This window comes from Agaricus bisporus (assembly GCF_000300575.1).
Source record: "Agaricus bisporus var. bisporus H97 unplaced genomic scaffold AGABI2scaffold_11, whole genome shotgun sequence".
NCBI lineage: Eukaryota > Fungi > Basidiomycota > Agaricomycetes > Agaricales > Agaricaceae > Agaricus > Agaricus bisporus.
In genome coordinates this window covers 1,098,110-1,124,346 of record NW_006267346.1, presented here as the reverse complement: position 1 = coordinate 1,124,346, position 26,237 = coordinate 1,098,110, and the positions used below count along the sequence as shown (strand labels likewise).

At 45.3% G+C, this 26,237-nt stretch overlaps 8 protein-coding genes across 8 annotated transcripts; 5 read left to right on the top strand and 3 right to left on the bottom strand.

The window, feature by feature from the left end:
- Window positions 1-4,932: 4,932 nt before the first annotated feature.
- AGABI2DRAFT_195215 (hypothetical protein) lies at window positions 4,933-6,370 on the bottom strand. Its single transcript, XM_006455841.1, has 5 exons — window positions 6,128-6,370; window positions 5,933-6,072; window positions 5,813-5,868; window positions 5,634-5,755; window positions 4,933-5,569 (listed from the first exon to the last, which is right to left on the bottom strand). The coding sequence occupies exons 1-5, from the start codon at window positions 6,356-6,358 to the stop codon at window positions 5,069-5,071; spliced, it is 1,050 nt and encodes a 349-aa protein (XP_006455904.1). The 5' UTR covers window positions 6,359-6,370; the 3' UTR covers window positions 4,933-5,068.
- Window positions 6,371-8,191: 1,821 nt separating this feature from the next.
- On the top strand, window positions 8,192-11,401 carry AGABI2DRAFT_227537 (hypothetical protein). Its single transcript, XM_006455840.1, has 17 exons — window positions 8,192-8,713; window positions 8,777-9,120; window positions 9,186-9,381; window positions 9,450-9,548; window positions 9,593-9,658; window positions 9,708-9,783; window positions 9,832-9,923; window positions 9,972-10,077; window positions 10,130-10,249; window positions 10,310-10,372; window positions 10,425-10,476; window positions 10,534-10,604; window positions 10,657-10,856; window positions 10,909-10,920; window positions 10,971-11,085; window positions 11,134-11,242; window positions 11,301-11,401. The coding sequence occupies exons 1-16, from the start codon at window positions 8,327-8,329 to the stop codon at window positions 11,220-11,222; spliced, it is 2,088 nt and encodes a 695-aa protein (XP_006455903.1). The 5' UTR covers window positions 8,192-8,326; the 3' UTR covers window positions 11,223-11,242; window positions 11,301-11,401.
- Window positions 11,402-12,801: 1,400 nt separating this feature from the next.
- Window positions 12,802-15,323, bottom strand: AGABI2DRAFT_227535 (hypothetical protein). Its single transcript, XM_006455839.1, has 11 exons — window positions 15,130-15,323; window positions 15,026-15,069; window positions 14,393-14,969; window positions 14,329-14,338; window positions 14,177-14,274; window positions 13,893-14,120; window positions 13,728-13,841; window positions 13,546-13,677; window positions 13,480-13,489; window positions 13,363-13,426; window positions 12,802-13,306 (listed from the first exon to the last, which is right to left on the bottom strand). Exons 1-11 carry the CDS (start codon window positions 15,201-15,203, stop codon window positions 12,951-12,953), a joined length of 1,707 nt encoding a protein of 568 aa, XP_006455902.1. The 5' UTR covers window positions 15,204-15,323; the 3' UTR covers window positions 12,802-12,950.
- An 851-nt stretch (window positions 15,324-16,174) lies between these two features.
- On the top strand, window positions 16,175-16,785 carry AGABI2DRAFT_210535 (hypothetical protein; the record flags this gene model as incomplete). The annotated part of the gene is made up of 2 exons (XM_006455838.1): window positions 16,175-16,254; window positions 16,314-16,785. The coding sequence occupies 2 exons, from the start codon at window positions 16,175-16,177 to the stop codon at window positions 16,783-16,785; spliced, it is 552 nt and encodes a 183-aa protein (XP_006455901.1).
- A 249-nt stretch (window positions 16,786-17,034) lies between these two features.
- AGABI2DRAFT_227531 (hypothetical protein) lies at window positions 17,035-19,349 on the top strand. The gene is made up of 10 exons (XM_006455837.1): window positions 17,035-17,180; window positions 17,238-17,688; window positions 17,738-17,860; window positions 17,910-18,017; window positions 18,070-18,225; window positions 18,277-18,391; window positions 18,440-18,492; window positions 18,548-18,933; window positions 18,988-19,110; window positions 19,164-19,349. Exons 1-10 carry the CDS (start codon window positions 17,049-17,051, stop codon window positions 19,215-19,217), a joined length of 1,701 nt encoding a protein of 566 aa, XP_006455900.1. The 5' UTR covers window positions 17,035-17,048; the 3' UTR covers window positions 19,218-19,349.
- Window positions 19,350-19,838: 489 nt separating this feature from the next.
- AGABI2DRAFT_121813 (hypothetical protein) lies at window positions 19,839-20,737 on the top strand (the record flags this gene model as incomplete). The annotated part of the gene is made up of 4 exons (XM_006455836.1): window positions 19,839-19,961; window positions 20,015-20,131; window positions 20,209-20,242; window positions 20,277-20,737. The coding sequence occupies 4 exons, from the start codon at window positions 19,839-19,841 to the stop codon at window positions 20,735-20,737; spliced, it is 735 nt and encodes a 244-aa protein (XP_006455899.1).
- Window positions 20,738-22,284: 1,547 nt separating this feature from the next.
- AGABI2DRAFT_195212 (hypothetical protein) lies at window positions 22,285-22,842 on the bottom strand (the record flags this gene model as incomplete). The annotated part of the gene is made up of 4 exons (XM_006455835.1): window positions 22,812-22,842; window positions 22,624-22,745; window positions 22,410-22,559; window positions 22,285-22,354 (listed from the first exon to the last, which is right to left on the bottom strand). Coding segments are annotated over exons 2-4 (327 nt in total), but the record flags the coding sequence as incomplete, so codon positions are not given.
- A 2,519-nt stretch (window positions 22,843-25,361) lies between these two features.
- Window positions 25,362-26,155, top strand: AGABI2DRAFT_121811 (hypothetical protein; the record flags this gene model as incomplete). Its single annotated transcript, XM_006455834.1, has 4 exons — window positions 25,362-25,483; window positions 25,534-25,598; window positions 25,646-25,954; window positions 26,007-26,155. The coding sequence occupies 4 exons, from the start codon at window positions 25,362-25,364 to the stop codon at window positions 26,153-26,155; spliced, it is 645 nt and encodes a 214-aa protein (XP_006455897.1).
- Window positions 26,156-26,237: the final 82 nt, after the last annotated feature.

The window sequence follows — 26,237 nt, the reverse complement described above, 5'->3', positions numbered from 1 at the left end:
CTGCTCTTACCTTCCTCAAAGTTTCCCTACGAAACGTGTTATTTCTCATCACCAAGTTGCTTCTGGCGAATTTGTTCGGATACATAAACCTTTCCTCCGTTGGACTCAACAAGTTGCGCCCGAAATTCTAACCAAAAATTCCATTTGGTGTTCCATTAAACCGAACGAGGACCTCCCTAGATCATCTCTCAAGCTTATTGTCGCTGGGAAATATTGCACTATTGGCTTCCCAACCATGGCGTGCAGTTTTATGAACATTTCTCGAAAACTTGAAGATCGAAATCAGGAGGAGAATTTATTATCATTTTCTACTGGCACCCTTGGTACCAACTGTCCACTTGCCTATTTCCTCATCTACGATACTTGCTCTTATTACCCTCCGGTCTGATGCCCACGTCTTCATACCGATACAGGGATGACCTTGGAATTAAGTCGCATCCATGGCAGGCCGCCTTGGGTGTTCAACTTCTACTTATTTGCTATCATTATTTCGTGGTCTGGTCTACCTCCGTTAGCCAACGCTTGGCTGGACAATGATGCCGAAGGGAATAACGTGTCTGCATTTCGACTTGCAGCTTTGTCCCTCTGTGGAAACTGGACTTTGCCTCCTAATAAAATATCAATCGATGCCCTCGATTTCCTTTAAAATCCATTTCGGAGCTCTTGTACTCGCTATTGCCACCGTCCATTCCCAGATATGCATCGTCGTCAATAAGTTTTTTTCTCTTTTCCTTTTGACTTGCTGAAGACCAAGGAACTAGATACTAATGTTTTACTTCATATATCATAAATCCTCTTTGAAACTTTCACTAGCTCGGGTACTTCATCTCAACATTCTCCTTCACCGATACTACGCTTTCTATTCGCACCTAATGTGGAGTTGGAAGTTTACACTAAACTTTAAAGAAGGCTTTCGACTCTTTCTACGCTTCTCTCAGTTTTCCCTGCATCTCTTTGATCCTTCCTAAAAAAAAACTTTGATAGTAATGTTGGGGACGAAAAGGCTGGCTGTAAAGTAGGTGGGGGAAAAGAGTATTTATCATCACTTGTACCCGCAGACGCGTCGAAAATTTCACAACTACATATATCTACTTCCCTGAAAGCCCGAAAGCACAATTTTCGTACAGTGAATGTGGCATTGATCGGAGAAGGAGGAAAACTCATGTCCTTTCAATATCGCTCTCATGTCTCTGTCTATTATCAGAGTGACAAGTACGTGACATATAGTGTGTCAGCTTTCACTCCCTTTTACTTTTCGGAATCAATTTGCTTATACCTTTTTATTTCCCAGTCGATTCTTAGGCGCGAGGACACTCGATTGGAAGCACAGCAGTGGTCGCGAAACGCTGCCCTCTCCCGCAATTTAAGACACGCGACCTCGGACTATGAATTAAACCAGAGATCGATGAAGTGACCTCGAGACTTCATGACCGGAAGGGGCAATGAGACTAGGATGGAAACGAAATAGTAGGAAACGAGACGGAGAGACAAGAGCGAGGCTGAGGGTAGAGAGACAAAGCAATATATGAGACTCTTATCGAATTTAGCTAAAAGGTCTTATGCGCTGAGGCGGTATTCGATGATTTCTATCTAGAATGGCATGAGGCGTAAAAACGGTTGACTCAGGAGACAAACTTGCCCAAGCCACGAGTAGCAAAGACTACCAACATTAGCTGTCGGAATTCCGGAGTCAAACCGTGCACGCACAGTAGCGAAATTGATCTCTAATACTGTAGATTCGAGTAGCGATAAAAGCACAGCGTTCCTTTATCGTTTGTGCTTCCAGAGTTGCTCCGAGGTTATGATGGGCGTATCTGATGAGTCATGAACAGTAAATGATCGGCTACATCAAGCATAGCCGATCTGTCGTCTCTACAATGTTACTCCGGAGCCGGTTCCTCCTCTATTCTGGTTGAGAGATGCATCATGGCCCAGTCATCTTCGAAATATAAACTTTCCTGGTATCCACCACCTCTCCGTCCAATACACTGGGTAATAATTCGAATCACAGAATTTGCACGAGTTAAAACTGTTTATGGGAACGTTCCACGATGAAAGTCTTACTCAATTGAAAAAGTTTCTATTGACGCAGGAAAGAAATCTCACTATAACCAGTACCTTTTAAGGTCACTTTATCGACAACTGCCGAGTAGTGTACGGGTTCTCGGGGTACTGAGGAATCCTAGATCTAGGATTGTACAATTTATTTCTTGAATCAGCGATGAGTCGTTACCGGCGGTTTGCCGTGAAGCACGCCATTCAAGCTCCAGCGGGGCAGCGGGATCCAATTCGGATCTAATTAATTGCCTCCGGACCGTCTTCCAACAAATCACATAGAACGATCTTTTTCTCTTTGGAAATTCAAGTTTCAACCAGATGGTTAGGGAAGGTAATCTCTGGGAAGATTTATAGCGGAATCATAGAAACCCTGCTGGTCACCAGGTCAAATAGATGAATCATCTGCGGGAAGGCCAATGGCAAACTTTAAATTCCGACAACTAGGTAAATAAATAAAAAGAAAACATTTTTTGCCTACCGGATCATTATAATATTGATCCGTTGCTTTGTTGTCAGATGGCTTACATACATACGGAGAATCAGGGAGAACCTTAGTTAAATTCATTGATGATCATCACCTCACCAAAAAGCGGAATCTATCGAGTGATGGTTGGAGATGTTCAGTATATCATGCTCCACGACGATGGACAGTGCTCGATAAAGACAGCACATTGTATTCCCTTTCTTTCGGATAGATGTCATCTCCAGATATGGAAGTATATCTGGTGTTCTATTTTTTTCATATGCCCGTATGAGAGAAAAGATTGTCGTGAATATCTGATGTCAAATTTGTGACACACAAGACATGTGTTAGCGGTTTCAACCCTTCGTAGAGGTATCCAGAACCAGTTCTACCCTGGCTTATCTGACAACCCAATATTTTATAAACACCTGTTCTATTGCTGGGAAGCCCTGTGATAATTCCTTTCAAGGTATGATTTCAAACCGGTCGATTTATCAAGTTGAATTTGAAAATGTCCGAGCCGGATCAAACCTTCCACCCCAGCAATTGAACTATCCTAAATGTGTACGGAACCGACAAAGCTCGAAACCCCGGACAATGTTCTGGGAGCTCTCGATATCTCGGATCTTTCCCCAAGTATTTCTGCTCATCCGGCTTCATACTGCCCCGGATCCTTCTAGCCTCGATGGCTAAAGTGTCGGGACAGGATCCGGCACCGAAGTTGGAATAGTCCCCTTTAATAAACGGTAATGATGTCACTGTAGCTTGCCACCCTAAGCGCGTGCCTCCTGGTTCATGCTACACGAACGAGAGCCCAACGCCGCTTAAGTGCTGATACTTGTACTGCGTACTGATTGACAGTTATTTACTGGCCCTGTCAGTACGAAGGATCATAAGTTGCTCATCCTGGATAATCCAAAGCCAATATAATTTGTTCTTTTGGCGACATATTCATTCGTGGGAGAAGCAGTTAAATACCGCTCTTCCATTTAAAACGTTATCACAATCAGTGATAGGCAGCATTTTCCACAGATCTTCCATATCCTCCCATATGGAACAAAGATAAGCGTACTGATGTCTCATGGACCATACAGTTTCGATTCCAACGGTCCGGAAAGCGCCAGTCCAGCGTTCTCTCTGTTCCGAATCAGTGGGATACACCAATTGACTACACACACCCACATATGTCCACTGCCTGAATAAGGACTATTGAGAACATCAAACTCACCCTGGTTAGCCTCACGTTCCATCATCAGATATAAGTTTCGATATACTTGAAAGATAAGAATCAAATCGCTACTGTCGTCACTTCTTCCATTTCCTCTTGACAGTGTGATATTACTGCAATGTCCATGGAATTACGGACTTGAAGAGAAAACATCGCTTACGAGATTAGGCGCAGTCAATAAGTAGTACAGTAACGATTACTAGCGGAGAAATGTGACGTGTTATCGATATCTTGTCAGGAAGGAGTATGAAATATGAATCAGGTAGAGAACTTGTAAAGGCATGGATACCGATTAGATTTGGGGAGCCTGAGGAAGGCATGAGTCATGATGCCAAAGGGCAAAATTCCAGGCGGTGACGTCGAAGTGAGAACCATTTGTGTCGCTATGTCTACAAGCCTCGTAGTAGGGTCATGCGGGGCGCCGAAGTTGGGAGTTAGCGTTAGACTTTTGGTTCCTTTGAGTTCGACCAAAAATTGAGTAGATCTGAAGCTAGAGAGCACACAATGATGGAGTGTGGGTATTTTACTAAGGGCTATATATTATGTTAAAGTGGGTGTGGTAAGTAGTGGGTGTGGTAAGTAGTATAGTAGTGTGGCATAACAGAGCTTCTTATCTTATGTAGAAATCACAGCGCTCTCGCTCCATTCACGCGACTTTTGACTCGCTAATAGCACCTCCTCCGAGAATCAAATTTTTTTGAGGGAGTTTGCCTAGCATTTTGCATCAATTCTCAAGGAATGTGTGGCAATACCATTATAAGTACTAGTAGTCAATAATGCTACAACGTCGGAATAAGCCTTGAAATATTTCGGGGTGGTTTTACGGTTTCTACCGGTGAACATGATTTTAATGGTACCAAAGGAACAAAGCCTCCTCTTTGCCATGCATTCACAATCTTATTTGGTGGGCCCTCTCAGACCCTGAGCATATTCCTCGGGCTGCATGAAGCTGTAAGGAGACGTAGTCTCCCATTGTGACTTTCAGAAGCTAGCATATGACGGAATCCCAATTGATGGTTCTGCTGAAATTGAGTATTCCACGTGGCCCGTAGGGTTTGTTACTCACACACGGCCAGTCTCGTCTGAGTCTCGTCAATTTGGCAGATTACTATATTCTCCGCTCACAATTTTCACGTTGCTACCGCGCCTTACGCCCTACCATGATGCCTTTGACTTCTTGAAATCGTGAAAACTTCTCTGTCACATTGGAATGAAAAAAATACACGATTGTACGAGAAAGCAAAGACAGATTGAGGGAGATGGTCGAAAGGGAAAGGGGGAAAGAAGTCAGAAAGACATGTGGTGGAACAGACAACCAGCTATATCCTAATTGCATACACATAGTGGAATGCCGCGACGATCCCAACCACTGACCCAATTTCATTTACAAAACCTGAGGTGAGACCTTCGATAAAGTCTTCTGAATTCCCCATCTGGCGGAGAAGCGGCTTTATAGAGTCTGCAAAGCGCGTCTGAACAAAATGCAACTTGGCACCCAGATCCGCAAGTCGTGGATCGTCGTGCCATCCTCCAACTGGGATGAACATAGAACTGGATTGGATGTGATGAAAATCTCCCGTGTCATGGAGGTATCCAGAGATGAGGCTAACGTCCGTCAGAATTCCGCGACTCTCAAGGGCTGCGTTGACGACCTGGAAGAAGCGCCTGGATAAGGGGCAAGGATCATCGAACGCGCCGCCGGCGGGCTGTCGAGAATCGAGTTGATGGCGAGCTTTCAGCTCCCACTCGCCAGAAAAGAAGACACCGCCCGAGCGTAGGACGCGCGCAACATCGGGCAGTATAGTTCTGTAGTCACGTACCTATGCCAGAAAAAAATTTGTGCCCAGTCAGAGATTTGCATTCCGAGGCGAAACGGCGACTCACTGATAGGGCGATGTCCCGGGCGTGAACGAAATCGAAAGCTGAGTCTGACCAACGGAACTCTTCGATGATGTCTCCAACCTCGAAGGTAACGTTGGGCAATGGGTATCGAGTGGCGATGGGAACTGTAATTTTTTTAGTCTGACTGCTGTCACTTATTAGACAATGTGAAAAATGCCCACCAATGTCGACTCCCGTAAATAGAACGTGGGGGAAATTTTCTGCCATTTCCATGACCCTAGGTAGATGGCCGAGTCAGTTCGCTATTGGATGAATAGAGGGATTTCCATCTTTCAGATTACCATTTTCCAGTGCCGTGGCAAACATCAAGAGCCTGTTTTCGTTTGTCAGGTTCCTGCGCCAGTATCTGGGGCACAGGACCTTCGGTAGTATATCTGGCGCCAATCATATGCTTGACTAAGGTGTTCAGGGCATTCAGTCTCTGGGAAAGCGATAATGATATTACCGAAAAATTAGAAAAGAGGGGGCGCACTTACCTCCTGCTCCGGAGTATCAACAGGCAGTGGATAGGGAGCGGTTAGCGATGAGTGAAAGAGCCGACCATTGTGTTCGAGGAAGTAGTCGGGGATTTCGATTGGGTCGAGTTCTTGCACGGAGTCCGGTGAATCATCGCGGTGGGCATAGTCGTGCGATGGGGCCTCAGGTCCTTCTGATCCACTGTCGCTCTCGCTATCGGACTCGCGATGATAGGGTACGGCAGTAGGCATTTCTTTTCGTTGGCTTAGGTTAGAGGCAGAAGTCCGATTCTAGAGGTTTTATACGTTAGCTGAATCAATGCTTGCCCTGGGCTACGCAATGTGATAAGGTGATAACCACGAGGAGAGTGTGAATAGCTGATCAAGGCGTTCCGAATTTTCGACTACGCAGAACAACGTGGAATTAATGCCATCGGTCTACAAATCTAATCCCATTTGGCTGCTAGCCGAGGACACGTCGATCAGCCTCACATACGGTCAACCTGCGCTTCGTCTGTGGTCAATTTCCCATTGGTCCTAGGGGGCCTGGCAGAACCCGGATTGAAAGTCCACGAAAAGGGGAAGAAGAGCTCCAGAGAATACTAGCTATTTTTGTCATGTCTTGTACATATGCACATCACAGTAACCCTGTGAGGATTGCTCAACAAAATGCCAAGTTACGCTGTGACGCAATTTCACAATTAGGTAGCACCACAATAAGTCATCACTGTCGCCGCAGCCACGAAGCGCTCTTCTACCCTAGAAAGAACTCTTGAGGGTTGGGTTTTACTCTTCTAGAGTGCAAAGAGGGGATTATTTGAAGATGAACCTCCCCAGAATATTTACGTGAAGTGATAGGAAAAACAATCACGTGGTCGCGTCATGATCGCTGAAACTGGTGATTCTCTGACTCACACAGTTGCAACTTGCCAACTCCTTCCTTCATCCAACGCCGTCTAAAGTAATGGATTTTGACTTGGAAACATTTTATCGTGAGCGCGACGAAATCATGAACCAACCAGATGAAGACCTCGACGACTATTGGAGAAGCATGCCCACGGGGATTAAGTCTCATTTCACTCAAGAAACTTCAGCATCGAATCTTGCTCCATTTCCATTTCCAGAAGACAGTAATGAATCAGCAGCACCAGATGACCTTGATCGCCTTCGAACGGATGGACCGAGCGGTTCGCGTCCAGGCTTACAAAGAGTCTCAAGTACGGCAAGACCATCAATTGGCCACAAAGAGAGAAAAACCTCACTGAGGTATTTCCCATTCGAATCTTGCGAATCTGTTATATATGAATATACGCAGTCGTCATGGAACGCGGACATTCTCCGTAAGCCCAATATCTGAACACGATATGATGCGTAACGACCAGCACGTCCAACGGGAGTGAGTGCGAAAGCGGTTCATCTAGACATAAAATGACTCATTGAGTGTCCCAATTCTAGAACTCCCGTTTCAGAATCTTCAGGAACTACCGCGATTGAGAGCGTGGAGAAAATGTATGGACCTGAAACTGGGTAAATACTGAGATCTACTTTAGCGTGAGACCATCTAATTTCGCGTAGTAGCCGGGCTAAAAGCATTGTCATCAAACGTAACGCTTCTCCAATTGATTCAGCATCTCCCGCGAAACGTCAGAAGGGCGGCAAACCTCGGTCAACAAGGGAAGACATTCTTATCACACACAACGCCAAATCATTGCACAAATCTAAGATAGCAAGCTCGACTCCTCAGACAAAATGTTTGCGAAATATGCCAGGGACGGGTGAGGAAGAATTTGAGCAACCGTCGGAGATTTTGAGCTTCCTATCTTCTCCGGAAAACATTCCACAGAAACAGCCCTTACCTGAACCGTCTAGCCCGTAGGTTTGGTTCATTGAAAGTGGATAACCATGATTTATTGACGTCAATCTGATGACTCCAGCATTGCCTCTTTTTCTCCTAGTCTCGCAACCTTCCCAAGGCTCGCGTCAGACCAACAGGGACAGAATTCACAAAGGATTCCCATAAGTTCAAAGAGAAAATCTACAGTTCATGGTCAACGGCGGCATCGAAACAGTGCTTGTGATCCTCCCACCTCCCCTATAGAAGATCCCAGCCTACAGAATCTACCTTGCTCAGACTTAGATGTCCATACGAAAGGTATCACAGCGTCAGGCTCAACCCAGTTATCTCTAGAGGTCAAGGAGCGTGTTGCAAAGCACGCGGCCATGAAGCGTCGTGACAAGGTCTTACCTTTGGAGACTGAGCATACAGAAATTACTTTTTCAGGAAGATCGCAGTCCAACAAAGATCCAGATCAAGCGAGAAAATCCCCATCCGCTTCATCCCGAGCCGTTTTACCTCCTGTTTCTGGAGTGTCAAAGTCGAAGCGGAGTCGCCTAAGCAGTGTCCCACCCAAAGCGCAGAAAAAGCAGAGTGGTAAGAAGGAGAAGCCGCGATTAATGACCCCTGCCGAATACGCACAGCAACTACTGGAAACTCATGCGGAAAGATACAAGTCCTCGGTGATCAAATTTCTGGAAGGAAAAAATATATTTTACATTGGAGGTGACATGCAATATGCTGGTGAAAGAACCCGCGGGCGAATGGAGCTTGTATGTTATCACCTATCGGATCTCATTCTAGTTACTCAAGTTCTCTTTCCCATATATAATCAGATCCTGAAACATGGCGGCCACCTTATACCTAATTTTGATCCCAAAATAGTCACCCATATCGTCACTGATGCACCGAAAATTTCCACCCTCCGAGCTCTCGGTTACAGTCGCTTATCTGACATACCTGACCACATCCCGACGGTTAAGTGGAACTGGATTCTTTCTGCCATTGGCCGTACAGGTCTTCTGGGGAAGGAAGATATCGTGGCAAAGATGGAGGAGGTGTGGTACTACGCAGCATTTGGCGAGCGAATGGAAGCATCGGCTAGCCGTGGCCGAACGCTAAAACTACAGGCCCGCCACGATAAAACACAAGGACTGGTCACGCCTGGAGCATTAACGGAGTAAGGTTCTTTTATATCTTCATTCTCATCGAGAATTGTTGTTGTACAAATTGACCTTATCCTAGCCTTGCTCGATCGTCACCTCTTTCAAATCGGGATCTCGGCCCCCTCAAGAATCAGGTCAATCGCTCCATTAGCCCTCAACCCTGTGTTGATAAAGGGAAACAGCGTGAAATTTCGGAAGAGAGAACAGGTAAAAACTTGGGCATTGACCCACTAGCAGAGTTCTATGCAGAAGCTCGAGCAGCTCACGAGAATAACGTGAGTGGTTGTTCATTCTGCGTGCTGGCCACGACCAACAATTAATGTCGATGTATGCGGGGTTCAAGTGGTCTCATTTTGGTGACTTTGACGAATCTGACAGTGGCGGTATTGAACCCACCGCAGATGAGCCTTCCCCTCGAGTTTCACAAAACAAACAGAAAAGGGTAAGGTCCGCACATCCGACATGTTGCCCCATTAACGTATCTAGGGTTGGACTTGTGACACGCCTCAAGCGCCGAAGTCGCCATGTGTTAACCAGGACATTCTCGAGAAGGTAAGATGCGTCAAAATTTTTGTCGAATGAAGACTGATACTTTTCGCAGTTGCAGGAATTGCAAGAGCTTCATAAAGCAAAAATCGGCGATGAAGAACACTGGCGCGCATATAGCTATAACAAAAGTATATCAATATGTATATATACTCCCAGCTCCTACTCAAATCTGTCAGGTATCCGCGCGATTCACATATACCCAAAACGAATTCAATCTTACAGTGAGGCCCGGAGCATCCGGGGCGTCGGCGACAAAACGGCGTTGAAAGTGTGGCAAATCGTTAACTTTCTATGGGCAATACTAATCCTCATCAAGATAAAGGAAATTCTTCAGACGGGGGATCTCCGACGTATCAATTTTGAAAAGACGGACGATGTAAAGGTCACACGTTTATTTCAGGGTATCTACGGTGTTGGCAAGTGTGAAGTTCTTGGATGTTTTTCATTCCACTAACGCAGTAAGGTTCTATAAAGGTCAATCAACTGCGTTCAAGTGGTACAGTGCTGGCTGCCGTACTCTGGAAGACCTTCGCAGCCAGAAGGGTGGCGTGCGCTTGAGTTCGGTACAAATGATCGGACTTCAATATTATGATGGTATCGATTTTTTGAGCCTTTATGGGTCCTGCGGCTCATGAAATTCTGACCTGCACCTAGACATCAATGATCGCATGCCTCGCAGTGAAGCAAAAGCACTATTTGAACTTGTTAAACCGATAGGTTCGTATAGAATGAGGCCCACTTCAATTACCGCTCAACAAGCTCAATTTAGCTTTGTCATTCGACTCTAAGCTTTTTGTAGAAATCATGGGAAGTTTTCGAAGGTGCTTTTTAATCAATCTCTTCGTACTGCATTCCGGTCTATGTTAAACGGCAAACAGGGGGAAAGCTGACTGCGGTGACATCGACATCCTAATCACGCGCCCAACAGATGACGGGCAAACTCACTCGGGTAGATTTCCATCTATTGCTACCGTCTTCTTCACATGTTCAATGGATCCCAGGGGTCTTGAAGAGGCTTCTCGCCGCTCTCCATAAGGGAGGAATCATCACGGAGGACTTGGCAATACCCGAGAATTCGGCGGACCTTGAGTGCGTCTATCGTGGTCTCTGTCGCTTACCTAGTCCTGGATCCCGTCGGCGTCGGATCGATTTCCTCACTGTGCCTTGGGAAAGTCGCGGAGCAGCTTTGCTCTATTATACAGTATGTTTCCATTCACCTCATCCCCGGTAATTTATTGAGCCATAACGTATAGGGAGATGATATCGTAAGGAGATGTATTTTAAGTCTACATTTCACAATCTGACGAGAGGTTAGTTCAACCGGGCCATGAGGTTGAAAGCGAATAAACTGGGATATTCATTGAACCAGCGGGGATTATTTAATGGAGTCGTACGCGATGTCAAGGATCGGCGAGTCAAACTAAACCAAGGTTCGTGTTCGTTTTCCCAGCAGGTTGACACCTTCTTATTTCCACTAGGGACCCTTGTTGCGTCAGAAACAGAAGAGGAAATATTCCGTATATTGAATGTCCCTTGGCAAGAGCCACATGAACGTATCAGAGGATAATCGAAGCCATTTTGTCCTTGGTACTTGGTTGAAGCGAGTCTCTGCCGGCCTAAAGTTCTTATCACTGGGGTAGTACAGTCGACTCGAACCGCCGTTGTAAGCCTTTGGTAACTGTAATGTTGGGTATTTTGTAAAAATGTGAACAGTGAAATTCTGAATCTCATATTGTGCCGTGTTTACCAATTAATCGTCAACGGCTGCGCCGGAAAGCTTTGGAACGAACGGTGCCCTGCAAGAGGGACATGTGGCAAGCTGTGTGTACTGAAATTAGGTGACTCAGAAAATCACCATTCTTTTAATAGGTGCCTGGTCCAGGTCTCTTGCGAAGTTCGGGTTGTCATATATCAATATATCACCCCTCTCACCGTCGGCGCATCTGACCTCCCGGAGTACGCCTGTAATCTTTATGGCATCTAAACCATATTTAAAAATGCTAGGAATTGTGCTGAATGATTTAGACGTCTGAGTGACAGGACTAGAGAAATAAAGTTGATCGAGACAAAACGTAAGGAACTTCCGCGAACCAAGCATCTGGTTCGAGGCATATCTTTTAATTCGGCCGAAAAGAGCCAAATTGTACATTGGAACAGTAGGATGAGAGAAGCTACTATCTTCTACGAGACGACTATTGGATATCAAAGCTGAAGATTGACAATACTTAATATCGATCCATTAACCCTATAGCAAGACACCAATATCCTCGTAAAACAATACGGGAATTCTACGACCGCAAGTACTTTTGTCATGTTCAGTGACGTGCCCGGACGGGACAGCCGAGGTAAAAAAAATTAATTGATCGTAGGGGAAGTACAACATACTACGCACAATGCGTGTGTTTCTTCAGGCCACGAAGAAGTCATAAGTTCACTTTCACAGACGTTATCTTTGTCAGATTCTCATGTTCTACTGGCTCATATATTTGGAAATATGAAAGATTTCAAGGCAACGTAACCAGTTCCATGAGGCTGCATTTCAAATATAAACGCGGCGTTCATCAAGTAGCAACCCTTCTGGTACATTCCAATCACCTGTCGTGGAGTGTTTGAATTTTAAGAAGCATGGGCTAAAATCGCTAGCCAGTCATACATCTTCATGCTAATTCTTGAGGCTGTGCCAAGTAATGCCAGAGTCTGAGCGCTTGAGCCTTGAAAAAAAAAGCTGTATTAAGCGGCTTCACATGGTCATTAGATCGGGTTCTCTCAATATATCCCCCTTGTTACGCGTATTGTTGTATACTCCTACAAGGAAAATATGAGTCCACAGAACATCACTCGAAGAATTTGGGTCAATACACATGTCACTATGTTATAACGATAACGAGATACTATCTTGCATGCTTAGGCTATAGTTGGGTATCTAAAATAAATAACTATCTCACATGTAGCCTCCTACCACCCATCTTCCCGTTCTTCTATTAACGCCAGGAAATCATGTGGACCAGATGTGGACCACCACATAAGCAAACGTGAGCAAAATGGGTATAGTATCGTCCATCAAAGAAGCATTGGCACTGTTTGTCGTGTTGACATCTGGGTTATTCGGGTCTTGTGAGGAAGGCGACGGGGGTGCACTATACATAATAAAAGAACAAATTCTTTGTTGTAAGCAAGTCCCTCATTCTCGCACGCATATATCTCGCGTGAGTAGATATTTAACATGATACAATAATCCATGTTCTCTTGTCAAATCACGGGGATTATAACTAAGGAGAAAATGAACAAGAAGCACTCACGCCTTGACAACCCAAGCACCTGAACCAGTACCATCGAACGTAAACTTGTTCCCAGTGACATCCGCTGTAGCGCCGCTATCCAACACTTGATTAACACCATCCGAAGATCCAACATTAGGTAAGCCAAGTTGACTGAAATCAACTGTAGAAGGCGAATTGTCCATGTTGGCACCAAGAACAAGAGTTTGACCATCGACAGTCCAAAGACCTATATCGACTTGGTCGAGAGTGATTTGCCGGAATGACGAATTGACGCTGAGGATGAAGGGAGTCATTTTGGGCATTGCGAGAGCAAGTTTTGAAGCAGAAGATTTGATATCGTCGGAAGTTGGATCGTCCCACGATACGACGCCTAAAAATTGATATCTGTCTTTTGACTGTGTGTGATGGTAAATTGGGAGAACATACCGAGGCCGCCATGATTAATGCCGACTACACTTTCAATAACAAATTCTTTGCCAGTAGGGTAGCGCTACAGAAGTTCTTTTCAGTCAGTAATTTATAGGATATCGCGATATACGCTACCTTCCAATAGCTGCAAAGGAAGACCGTGTTAGCATACTGTTGAGACGGCAACGTGAAGCAACCTACGTCTCCTCACCAAAGCCCTGAGGAACAGTCCATACAGCTTTAGTCCTTTCCCAACCATTTACGAACAAATGGTCCTTGAAACTATCCATACGATCCGCAATATCTTTGAAAGATCCCTTACAGTTGTCGCATCTGACAGTATTCTGAGCATCACATGAAACCGAATTTGTCTTGAGACTCACCCGCAATCGCCATATGTTGTATTGCAAGGTGTGCCCCATACAGTTGAAAAGGTAACATTGTTGCCGACCATATATGCATCTTGCATAACGATATCGGAACCCGCGGTATATTCGCTATGACCACTTGAGTTATGAATCAACATAGCACTGGAAAGAAGAACTTACGTAAAATGATAATTCTCGCAGTTCAACACCAACGATACTGGATGGTATCCTGCACCGCCTTCGCCATCACCGCCATCCAATGAGGTGATTAAGTTCGACGATTTCAAGGTAGCATCCAGAGGGTCAGATGTACCATCGGGTTCATCGGCAGTATACCAAAGGAGAAGGTTGGGACGAGATTTGATATGATTGACTTGAGTTCTGACAGAGTCGGAATCCATGTAGGTTCTGAATATAATTCACATGGCATGAGGAGATGTAAGACGAAGAAAAGGTGCACCTACAGTCTCATATCGTACATCAAATATAGTCCCGCCTCTTGCATTTTATCTAATACAGCATCCAGGGTCGAAATATCACTGAATTCAGGAATGGGATGTACCTGCATAGATGAGTATCAGCATCGTTAATTTAAAGTCAGCGATTGAATACGTACAATCGTGAAGCTAAACCAAGCACAAAGATCAGAAATGAAAGAATCAGAGGCGTCGTTGACTTACCCCTGTTCAGCCAGCGTTGAAGAAATACTAAGATCCTTCGCCAAATAGCCATTGAATTGCGTATAGAACCCAACTGGAAGAACAGGAGCGAAATCTCCGCCGTTCCCGTTCGCAGGTCTCGCAAGTAGCGCACCAGTTCTCAAATCCATCTTTGTCACAGATCCAATGTCAGAAGGCGGGTCAGGTAGATAAGTCAACAGTCCCGAAGCAGTGAACTTCTGGTCTGAAAGTGTGGCAGTGCAGGTCATTTCATGAGCGGCGGTTTGGGCGCTAAGAGATGAGAGGGAGAATGGTAATGCATGTTTAGTACTGTTCAAAGGAACATCTCCGCTTGTGAGAGTCTTTCCATCGATGGAAACAGTGACTTGGAGAGTGGAAGAGGGATCATTGGATGGGATGTTTATAGCCTGCGCGCCATTGACTTTGCGAAAAGTGATGGAGGTATCGATGAGAATCGATACTGCTGTAGGGTCGCTATCGCTATTGGCATCAGCAGGGAGGTAAGGACGAATGGCCTGGGCACAGCGAAAAGCGATTAGAGGCTCGGACGATACTGCTGGCTCGGAAAATTCGCCGCCTGCACATGAGGAGGAGGTTAGGAGAATGATGCAGTGACTTGCATGGCAGACGAACCAGGTTCACTAGAGCTCTGGCTGGCCATATAATGTTTTCCACACCTATAATCGAATTTTTTTCATCACAATCAGGTCGTGTAAGTTTAAACAAAGCAAACTCACCATGTTTGTGCGATTGCTTTGCCCAACAGTCCTCCCAAAAGGACGACAACTTGAAAGCGCTTGAGCTGGAGCATGACTAGCAGAGTTGTGGTGAAATGTATCCACGCTGGCAGAACGCCATTCACAGATTACAAACGGCGGAGAACAAATGTGGTGTGAAATCAGGAGGTGGTTGGAAGGCAACGAGCATATGCACAGTGGTCTAAAAATAGATTTGTTCAGATGAAATCCTTCCGAGAAATAGAAACAGGAATCCATGGCCCAGGGTGCGTTGGCCCTCTTCACATCTTGATGAGAGTCGGAGATCCCAGGCACTTTCTGCAATTGAATACTCGCCGTTAAATCAACTCCGCTGAAAAGCTGCTAAGTATTGTCAGATGGCAGAAATCCAGGAAATCTATATATAAATATTAGCACATGGGCACCTGTTCAGTTTCTGTTCAATTTATCCCATGATAAGTCATAGTACATGCTAGCATGAATTAGAAGTACATTTCATATTCAAACGACTCCACTCAATAGACAAGTGTCTACATCAGGATAAGGATCATGTCGAAATCTTCGTTCCCGCACTAATCATGGCAAGAGTCTGTTAATTCGTATAAAGTCCGCCTATTTCCAAAGGCATGTCGCATTCATTGTGCCAGCCACTCAACTAACTCGAAGCACATACTTACTCCGAGCGTCTATCTCCACCGATACCACTTTTGAAGCCAATAAAGCTCAAAGGACTTTTGCAAAAAAAATACCATCATCCTATTTAGATTCCTTTTTCTGAATACCATATCAAGCGAGCAAGGGAAGCAACGCCCATCTTGGATTTCCACCGGATTCTCGAGTGAGGGGGACGGGCCAAGAGTGCGGAGGGCTTAGACAAACAGGAGTAAACTACATCATCCCTGCACCTCTATTTGTCATTTTCAAGCTGTTGATGCTGGGAGGTAATGAAAACATTGATCCTGACGCCTTTTCTATTTCCTGGGAACGTCCTACCGCATAGAATCTCCGATTTGCTCCCGACGACTAGTGGATAACGATACTTCAAATGCCATCTAACAAAGATCGTCTTTATGTTGCCCTGTTTGCTCGCGGAGGCGCTCCAAAAATGCCCGGCCTTGAAGACACGTACGTTTCGACGTGCCACTTTGTGGCAATACGCTCATGTGGTTCCGTGTTAACGATAGGTATCATTGGGCTTTAATCGTGGCTCCAAAAGTGGAACAAGTAGACACGCGCGGAGTGCAATATCACGCCAAGGAGAAGATTCTCGGTCCTAGTAACTCCCAATGGGTGTTTGAGGAGATCGATATCCCTCTCCGCGCTGCGAACATGCTTCTCGTTCGCATCGCTATCGCGAAGATCGTGAAGCTAGATCGTGTTCATGAAGTTCTACGGTCAATTCCGATACGACAAGGCGAAGTTGGATGGAACTGTGTCGGATGGGTAAAGGAGGCGCTGCAATTGCTGGACGTGGATGGCGAAGCTCCACTGGGCACACGCGTCGTCGAGTGGGTAAAGGTTCGGGATGCTGCTATGTCATATTGCAACGCCAAAAAAGCCGCACATCGATTCGATGGAAAGGCGGAAGGTGCTGCATTTGATATCGAGAGACCTCCCACCTTTGATCTGATGGCGAACAAAGAGACTGTACCTTGACTCGGGATTAAACAACGAAGAAGGTGAATTTAGCATGCCATATAGTCAAGTATATTATCGAGGCTGAAGTTGCGGCTAGAAGTCATTCTCTGTGGTACAAATGTCTCTTTTAATCGGCATGAAGCGTTGTCTCTTGTCAAGCGGCGCGTCACAGAGGTCCATCTAACATGGCCACATTCGGCAATTCTCCTGCCTGTTTTGTCACACTGCCGAGGTACATAAAGATCGGGGCTTGCTCAACCGCCTTCCCACTTTCTTCCAACATGCCGATATTTTCTGCCGTCTGCATCACTGGCCACACGACCTCTTCGACGCCCCATCCCCACGTCCTCTACAATTTGAAGGTCACCTTCGACGACGGAACACAACAGAACGTCCACCGTCGCTACTCCGAGGTATCACTTACCGGCTCATGCCGCATATAATCACTGATAAAGCGCATATATGCACAGTTTGTGACTCTCCATACCTCTTTAAGAGACCCTTTTCTCTTGCCCGCCAAGCACTCTCTCACCACAAACCTCGTCCCTTCCGCATGGCTTAACGATGAGCTCATCGCTGAGAGGAAGGAGGGTCTTGAGACCTATCTGCATAACCTTCTTCGATGCTATGACTTGCATGATCATCCTCTCTTAGTCCAGTTTCTTACGCCGGGCCTCTTCTACCCTTTCGGAACGCCTCAAACGGAACCTGGTGATCCTGTTGCCAATATGGAATCCAAGTCGTTGCTCAGCGTCAATGTCATTCCTGACCGATCTCACGAGATTTATACTCGGAGCGAGGCCGGTGAAGGTCTTGCAAGGCATTCGGAGCCGCTTGCAGCAGCATATTATCCCAGTTGGGCAGCCGATACGTTGAGCCCGGAGAAGATTGCTTATACCAAATTTGATATCATTTTCTTCTGTAAGTAATGTCCTAGTTGTGCTATAACGTAGATTGAAAGCGTCCCTAGGTTTTATCACCCCGAACGGAGTCGCTGGTATTGACTGGGACGATGGTAGCAAGAATGTATTGCGACGCCTGGTTGCCGCTGCTCGTGCTGGGACCAACCAGACCCGAATCGCGATTTCGATGGGTGAGTGGTCAGACGCATTAATGTCCTTGTACTTTGACACTATGTCCAGGGGGTTGGGCGGGTTGTCATTGGATGAGTCGAGCGATGTCGACCGCATCAAACAGGGCAAAACTCTGTGACAATATTGACAAAATCATCGACGAATATGGCCTTGATGGTACGTGAAGCATCTATTTGAATTACATACTTATAGATATCCGTTCGCTCAGGTATCGATATCGATTGGGTAAGCTTGGCCAACCATGAAAATCTAATGCTCAACGATCGGCAGGAATACCCGAATGACTCCGGCGCAGGGAATCCTCATTCTCCCGCAGATGCGGCCAACTTACTGAGCTTCATCAAGGCCTTGCGTGATATCTTAGGTGAAATACCGCTGCTTACTTTCATATGATATTCATCGACGGCGATTCCAGGTCCAACCAGGATCATTTCCGCCGCCGTCACCCATCTGCCTTGGAAGGGCCCGGATGGAAAACCGCTCCCAGATGTATCTGAATTTGCCCGTTGCATGAATTTCGTCAATATAATGTGCGTTTCGTGAATCTTGCCTTGCACCCGTTCTAAAAAATGTATAAGGAATTACGACGTTTTCATTGCATCAGACAAACCCGGGCCCAATGCACCTTTAGGTATGCTTCTGCTTCCTTGTACGTATCTCCTTCTCCCTCATTCAACGGAACGCAGAAAATGGATGTGGAAGTAGTTCACAACCGGGAGCCTCAGCGAGAGCGGCGTATACTCAATGGACTAATGCAGGTATGCCTGCCTGGAAGCTTCTGTTGGGTTTACCACTCTATGGCTATGTCTCTCGGAGCACCGCCAAGAAACTCTCAGGAAGCTCTTTTCCGAATGCAAGGATGCCAATGTTTCCAGCCTTTCCCCATCCACATTACCCATATAAGAAGCCTGAGACGGTAACCGCTCCCGCCGGGGACCTCAGCGCCATGTGGGGACAACAAATCTCATTCAAAGATTTGCTATCGTACGGAGCGCTGGTCAAGAAATCCGACGGGACATATGATGGTGCTAATGGTTATACTAAAGCATGGGATGACTGTAGCGACACTCCAGTGAGTACCCCTCTCCTATCCGGGTTGTGACCTAACTTGAGAACTTCTTGCTAGTTTTTGTTCAATCAGTCTCGAAGGACCGTCATCACGTTTGATGACACTTACAGTTTGATGGATAAGGCCAAATTTGCTAGGGAATCCAAGATGGCCGGCTGCTTCACTTGGTCGCTCGATCAGGTATGGTGGAAAAATAATACCTAAATATATGTTCTAACATCAGAGATCGATAGGACGATGGTACTGCATTACAAAATGTCATTCGAGTTGGACTAGGGAAGAAATAGAGTAGAAGGAGCGATTTGGACCATGAAATGAACTGGACCTGGCAATGAACTAATGCCGGCCACTTGTCTTTACAGTGGATACTTCAAGTGTGCCTACTATTTTTCGTCTGAAGTTTGAATTGATTGATCATGTGAGATAGCTGGTGAATGGATTACGTCCATTCTCGAGGTGGGTGATTATCGCAGGTAAGCTTACAGGCCCAGAGTTGGTGCAATCGCAAGGTCATCTATGTGAAGAGGTATTCGAAATGTCTATTTCTATGGGTTTGATATTCTAAAATGTATGGATGTGATTGTTAAATTACAACTCACACGTACGGCCCCTTCCATAAATCCATATTGTGTTCAATCCTCGGGCAGTGTTTCTATTCATCAAAGCATTTATTGAACAGACTACCTCATCACAGTTCGCTCCCCACTACCCCTTGGTCCCGTGTGCCAAATAGGACGCTTACAGTAGTTTAACCATCATCACAGCCATCCTATATCAAGATCAGAATCATTGAGAAGATTTGGAAGTCTTCGTCCGGTGATAACCATAGTCAAGAAGATTACATTTTGTATAAAATCCGCCTTTGGTCTCGACATATAGCCCATGCCCCCCTGCGCATCATAGTCACAATGCCTACCACCCCACCACCCGCTGAGCAAATTCTTACTCCGGAAGTCTATCTCAACCATTTCTCACCTGCTGAAGCGCATGAAGAGGAGATAAGAAGAGACATTACTATGGTTTTAGTTGGGGTAAATCGTCTGGTCTATACGCAGTTTAAGATGTTGACTTTATATTAATTTAGGTTGTCCTTTGGGATGTATTCACTTACATTCCGTCGGACATCAGAATTATCAGAAAGAGTCCATTTCGCTCCACGATCCTCTCCTTTATAATATCGCGGTCAGTTCCTGTAGTCCAGGTCAGTTTGTGCCCAGATTTTAATTCAGCATACAGACTTATGATTGTGGTCTATATAATAAACGTTATGCTTCGTAGAAGTTGGTTTATCTTTCCTTGCTGACTTTCGAGTGTACGAGGACTGACGTTCACAAATCTAATCATAGCCCTTCCAGTGGATTACTACCTCGATACATTGTGGCATATAACCGTAGCAGCGGTTTTATTGCTGATAATATCCTCGTCCTACCTTTTCCTTCGACGAGTTCTGGCGATATACAGCACAGAAAAATGGGTCCGACGATGTTTTATCGCCTCTTGGGTTATACACTCCATAACTTCTACTATCGTGGTGCCGTTGGGTGGAGATCCTTCTCTGTTTCCAGGAACGGGATATTTCAAGTCTGCTAAACTGAAGCCTTGGGTTGCGACTTGTGATTGGGGAATGTTGGCGTTTGATACGGCTGTCGTGGTTGCTATTTCGGTCAAGCTGGGGAGGTCGTTTAGTGATAGTGAATACCGCCACAACGACGGCAACAAAGTTTCGTGGTATAGTGTCTTGACGGGTAGACATCTTCCGAGATTTTCTCGTGCGATTGTGAGAGGAGGTCAACTTTATTATCTGTGAGTTAATTACTATTAGGTTTTATAATAAATATTGATAATCAATTTCGGGAAATGAGTAGGATGACTGTGGGTGTGATGGTTTTCGCTGGGATTATGGTCAGCTTACCAACGGTGTCGCCGGTATATAAGGACTTATTGACGAGTTTTTTTGTTTTGTGTTCTGGTTCAATGGCTTGCCGTGTTTTTCGAAACATAAGACTTTTTGATTTTGATACGAGAGACTCTCTTCCGACTACTTAATTTTTGGTTATCAGTAATAATAGTATGATGTGACACTTTTTAAACCCTCACCATAGCAGCTTGTATACCAGACTCGAGTGTAAAGATATTATGCTATTTGAGTTGGGATGATTTTGAGAATCTGCGTTCTCGAGGGGAGATTCTGAACAGCTATGATTGGTGGCGGGTTTAGCGCAGCTAGGCCTACGGGCCCAGGGCTAACCCGATAACGAGTGTATCAGCTGATTTGTTATATCTATGAGATGGTTCGTACCGGCTAAGCCATGACTCGATGGCCATCGAACCAATTCCACGGAAACTAATAGCCTTGTATTTTTCATCAGAAACCTTTGTGGGAGCAGACTACTACATCGAAGATTGATATCCATCATCATAGGATTCAGTAGCTGTTCCTACCATCCCAATTCCCAATTCTATTTACAATCCACGAATTAAAACAGTATTAACATTATATAGGTAAAGCAGTTCAAACTACCGGTAACTGGTTCTTCTCGCTCTTCAAATGTCCCGAAAAATCATTAGAATGCTCCACCTCAGGCTTTTTTAGGTTATCGTTGAAAAGATGTCCACTGACTTCCGACGATAACCCAGCAGAGGCTTCGAACGTACTTAGTTCATTCGCTGAACTTCCTCCTCCAGCTGCACCACCCCCCATAGTTTTCACATGAACAGCAGCGGAGCCTTGAACTGTATCGGGATCGATGCTAATCCCAAGTCCGATACGGACAATGATAACTGAAAATACGATTCCCTGTATTCAATACTTGGTCAGAAAAATTCATACACTTTTGACTGTTTTTCTCTTTCTTACAATGATCGGGGATAACTGGATAGTCGGGTTTCAGTATCTTTTAGAACGAAACTGAAAGAAGGAAGAACTCACAGCGTCGATGAAGACATATTCTAACCAAGATTTCCGACTATACAGGATGAGAAGAACAATCAACAGACTTGAATAGATGGCCCCCGATTCAACCACAATGCGTGCGACCGGATGAAGACTGCTCATATGTGAATTATAACGCGCGCTCTGAGCATTGAGATACCAGATTCTCGAAGCAATCATTACTAATATGGTTTGAGTCTCCTACGCAATTCGAAGAAAAACAAAAACTTACTAGTACAGGTGGTACTCGTAGTAAGAGTGAACACGATAAAAGCTTTACTCCAACGATCGAGCAAATCGATGAACACCAATGAGCCGTCGCTAGCGTTACCCATTGTGACAAGAATACCGATACCGCCGACTGGGAAAAAAATATGATCAGGGTGATTGTTAAAGGATGGGAGTTTACTCACCTAAACTAGCAAGGTAAGTAGCAAAAGGAAATAGGATAAACAGGAGGCGTTTGCTCCAGACAATATAACATCGGTATATCTGTAAGACATATCCCAATGAATCTCCGTTTCCACATCACTGTCAAAACACTTACAGCTACCGCATCACCGACAAAGGTTTGGAGGATATAGAGCGTACTCCCGAATATTTGGGTGAATTCAGCTAGGACGTTGTAGTATTCTTCGGTATGGCCTTGATGGACGACGAATCCCCTGACGATCCTCGTAAAGTTGATAGCAAGTTGCTGTAGTGGTATAATCAAATGAGAACGACGCAGCATGCAAATTTATCAATAGAGTTTGCCTTACGGTGGTGGCAAGCACGAACATGACAATCGCGGCGATGAACATGGGTTTATTCAAAGGTTGACCACGTGTTCGACGATAAACCAATGTCCAATAGGTGAGCACAAACATAACCACAAACGCGCCTGTCGAAAAAAACGATTTTCAAGATTTTCTTTTTTTTTCGAGGAGAGTTTGATAGAAATACGTACCCCAGAGACATGATTGTACGAAAATAGCAACTAGTTTAGCCTACAAAAGAAAAACTACAATTAGTTTTATAGCGTGCTTTGATCTTTGCAAGAGACAAACCTCGTTTTCAGTAACGTCCATTCGGGTGCTAAGTAGCCGAGTAATGTTGAAGCCTCGCTTTTTTAAAGTAATCCACCCAGCCCATACACTGCAACTATAACCCCATCCGGAAAAGACCATGGAGTAATGATTAAATTAGCACAGAAAACTTTACCATAAAACGACGGAAGGAACTGATGGAGAAGAATATCACTGGCAATCACGATACATAAGGGCATTACGCAACGAATATGTGTCTGCATTCATTCGTCTAGTTTCTTGGAATAGAGCTATCAGCTTCTCTCAATGATCAATTTGACACATAACGGATTTTTTGTTTAGTCTTTTTTTAGAAATGTAAGTCTTAAATACAGTGGGTCGTTGCTAGGTGTGAGCCTGAGCATGTAATATGCCGGGAAAGACTTGTCATTTGCTTTGCCGAGCTGGTCTTGGTTTATAGAGACGTTTTGAATGGGTGGAGAAAGATATATTGTTGTGCATTAACGTAGTTTTAGATTGTTGTGTCATTTTTGGTTGGGGACTAACTGCGTTGAGTCGATGGCGTGTCAATGAGATGTTCGAGGTCCAGACTTTGCTATTCACTGCGCCGGATCTTGAACGGTTCGTCGATGGTTGATCGAATGAGTGAATGAGGATTGAATGGAAGGGAGTGGTGGGTGAGAAGAGAAAGATTACGCGACCACGCAGTTCAGACGAGAGATGGTCGTCAGAAAGGAAGAGGAGTTCCTGAGTCTCGTGACTATGAATGTGGCTCACAAAGAACGTTAACCCTGTCTGCTGCCCTGACCCTCACCAGTTGCAGTTCTTCACTCTTCTTGCGCAGAAGACCACTTCTCACTCAACATGTGTGAAGCTTGATCGTGGAGTGATAATCAAAACACTGATCATTCACGATGCCGCCTAGTTGAAACTTGAAGTTGAAACAGCCCCCGCCCAATCATTTCATATGTCGAGCTCTAACACACGAACCACCTAGAATAAAATCCACAGACCATGGGTTATGTGTAATCGATGCAACGCATTTTGATGAGTTGGACAGATGGCTAATACTGTATATATGTACGCCACAGTTCGTTCAATACTCAACGGAAGTTTAACTATATCATAGTTATCCTTATATATCAAATACAATGCCATTTTAGAATGAACATCATCACTGGTATCGTCTTAGAGCTCCTCACACAGCATGGTTTTTCCACAGTACTCACGGTGAGAGTATGTTATTTTTGACATCTCGTTATGATATCAGCCACTCGATCATTCGCTGATCATGAGCATATCTTTTTATTCAGACGTCTATCTAGCTCAACCATTTCCCACCTAGATTGAAACGCATGAAGAGGATGTATTACTTTGGTCTTACTACGCGGGGGTTAATGACTGGCTCCACTATTCTAAACGTCTCTCAACTACAACAAACTATACGAAACACAACTGTAAATCATGCCATGTGAACGCGACCAAGGAGATTTTCATTCGTGGTTGAGCAGAACTAATGACAACTGCTAGTATTGATTTATGTTCCATTGAACGTCAAATTACATAATTGTCGTCTCTATACCTGTTGTCGTGCGCCCCGAAAGTAGGTTAATTCTGAATCTTTACATGTGCAAAAATAGACTCTGAACGCGATTATGAATATATAGCCTGGTTATTCCCTTTTATTCGGTTACGACGCCAATCGTCATCGTCATAACCTCCTTCGACGAGTTCTAACGATATAAATTGACAGTTGCAGAAAAACGAAACCAACGATGTTTTATCGTCTCTTGGATTACACTCTCCATGATTTCTGGTATTATATAGTACCGTTGGAGGGAATGAAGTATCATGTGGATGCTAGATTGAAGCTTTGGTTTGCGCTTTGTGCTTGGACTAATCGTTGGTTGCCATCATGATTTTACTGTGCTGTAATGAGGAGGGGGGTTGTGGTACGACAACAATGACGATGGAGTTTTCTTGGTATAGTGCTCGTGCCGCACACGCGATTGTGGGAAGAGGTTCAACCTTTCTTATCGGTGAGTTTATCATTTTATATGAACTTGTTAAAAAATTGATCCTGACTAGGATTGTGGGCGTGATGATTTTCCCCTGTCAGTTTATCAATGGTGTCAATGATTTCGATGGGTTGTGGTATTGAGTTTTCAGTTTGTTTTTGCCATTAGTTGTAGCGGAAATAGAGACGAAATTTCGTGCTATTTATAGGAAGTTGAGGAGTCCCATGAGACGGGGTTTGTTATTGATCCCTCCACGTGGATTATCGTGTCAAGTATGCTGAGGACCGTGTCGCAGGCTAATTGACAGGGCGTGGCTTATCAAATCAAGAGACTTTTCTTATGCGTGTGTGATGAAGAAGTTGGTGAGTCCGCGGAGAGAATTGTAGTCTGCGTCATCGTGTGGTAGTGAGCGTTAAGTCCGAATGAAGTTGTCGCCATCTCTGCGTCATAAACATGCGTGGTGGGTGTGGTGATGGGATCGGGGAAGAGGGTGGGCAGCGTGGGAAGAGCCAAGGGTGCGGTGGGCCGGTCGAGCGGTTCTTTATGGGAGGCGATCTGCAAGCGTCCATGACTCTGTGCGTCCTCTTTGCTTTGTTGTCGACAGAATGCTCACCCCTGCACCCAGAGACTACGACCTTGTTGTCCGCCAGGAGCCCAAGCAGGCGAGGATGTGCGGTGTCGGCGGCAAAGGTGAGTTGGTTAGTCTGTTGCTGGTCTGTACTCACGACTGCCCACAGCCGACCGCCGGCCCATCGATCCCCCGCCTATCGTCCAGCTCCGCGTCATCGATCGCGCCCTATCGTCGGCCCACATCAGTCCCCCCGCCTCCCCCCCGCCCTCCCACTACCCAGACGGCCCTCCCCCCGACCCCGCCGCCTATGCCCAGTCCTACCTCCAAAATCCTTACTACTTCATGTTTGCCTCCCTCGCAAAACCAGACGACGACGCTGAACTCCACTGGCTCAAAGACGGCCGCACCAGATGCACCACCGGCTCCGTCGTCTCCAGTCTCTATCACCTCAAGGATCCCCAGCATCACAATGAAGGTCCGCCGCCTATCCCCGCTTCCTCTTCCTACCTCTCATCCCTCTCTTACAGACGCCGGCTTTTTTGTCTTTCCCGATCTCAGCGTGCGCACAGAGGGCAGCTATCGTCTCAAACTAAGTCTTTTTGAAGTCGTTGGGTACGTATCAGATCCACCATTCTCCCGGTTCGTCTCGGCATCATTCCTTATTCAATTTCAGTAACAATGTTCGTCATTGCAAGTCGATCTATTCTGCTCCATTCTACGTATATACTGCAAAAAAGTTTCCGGGCATGGAAGGTCGC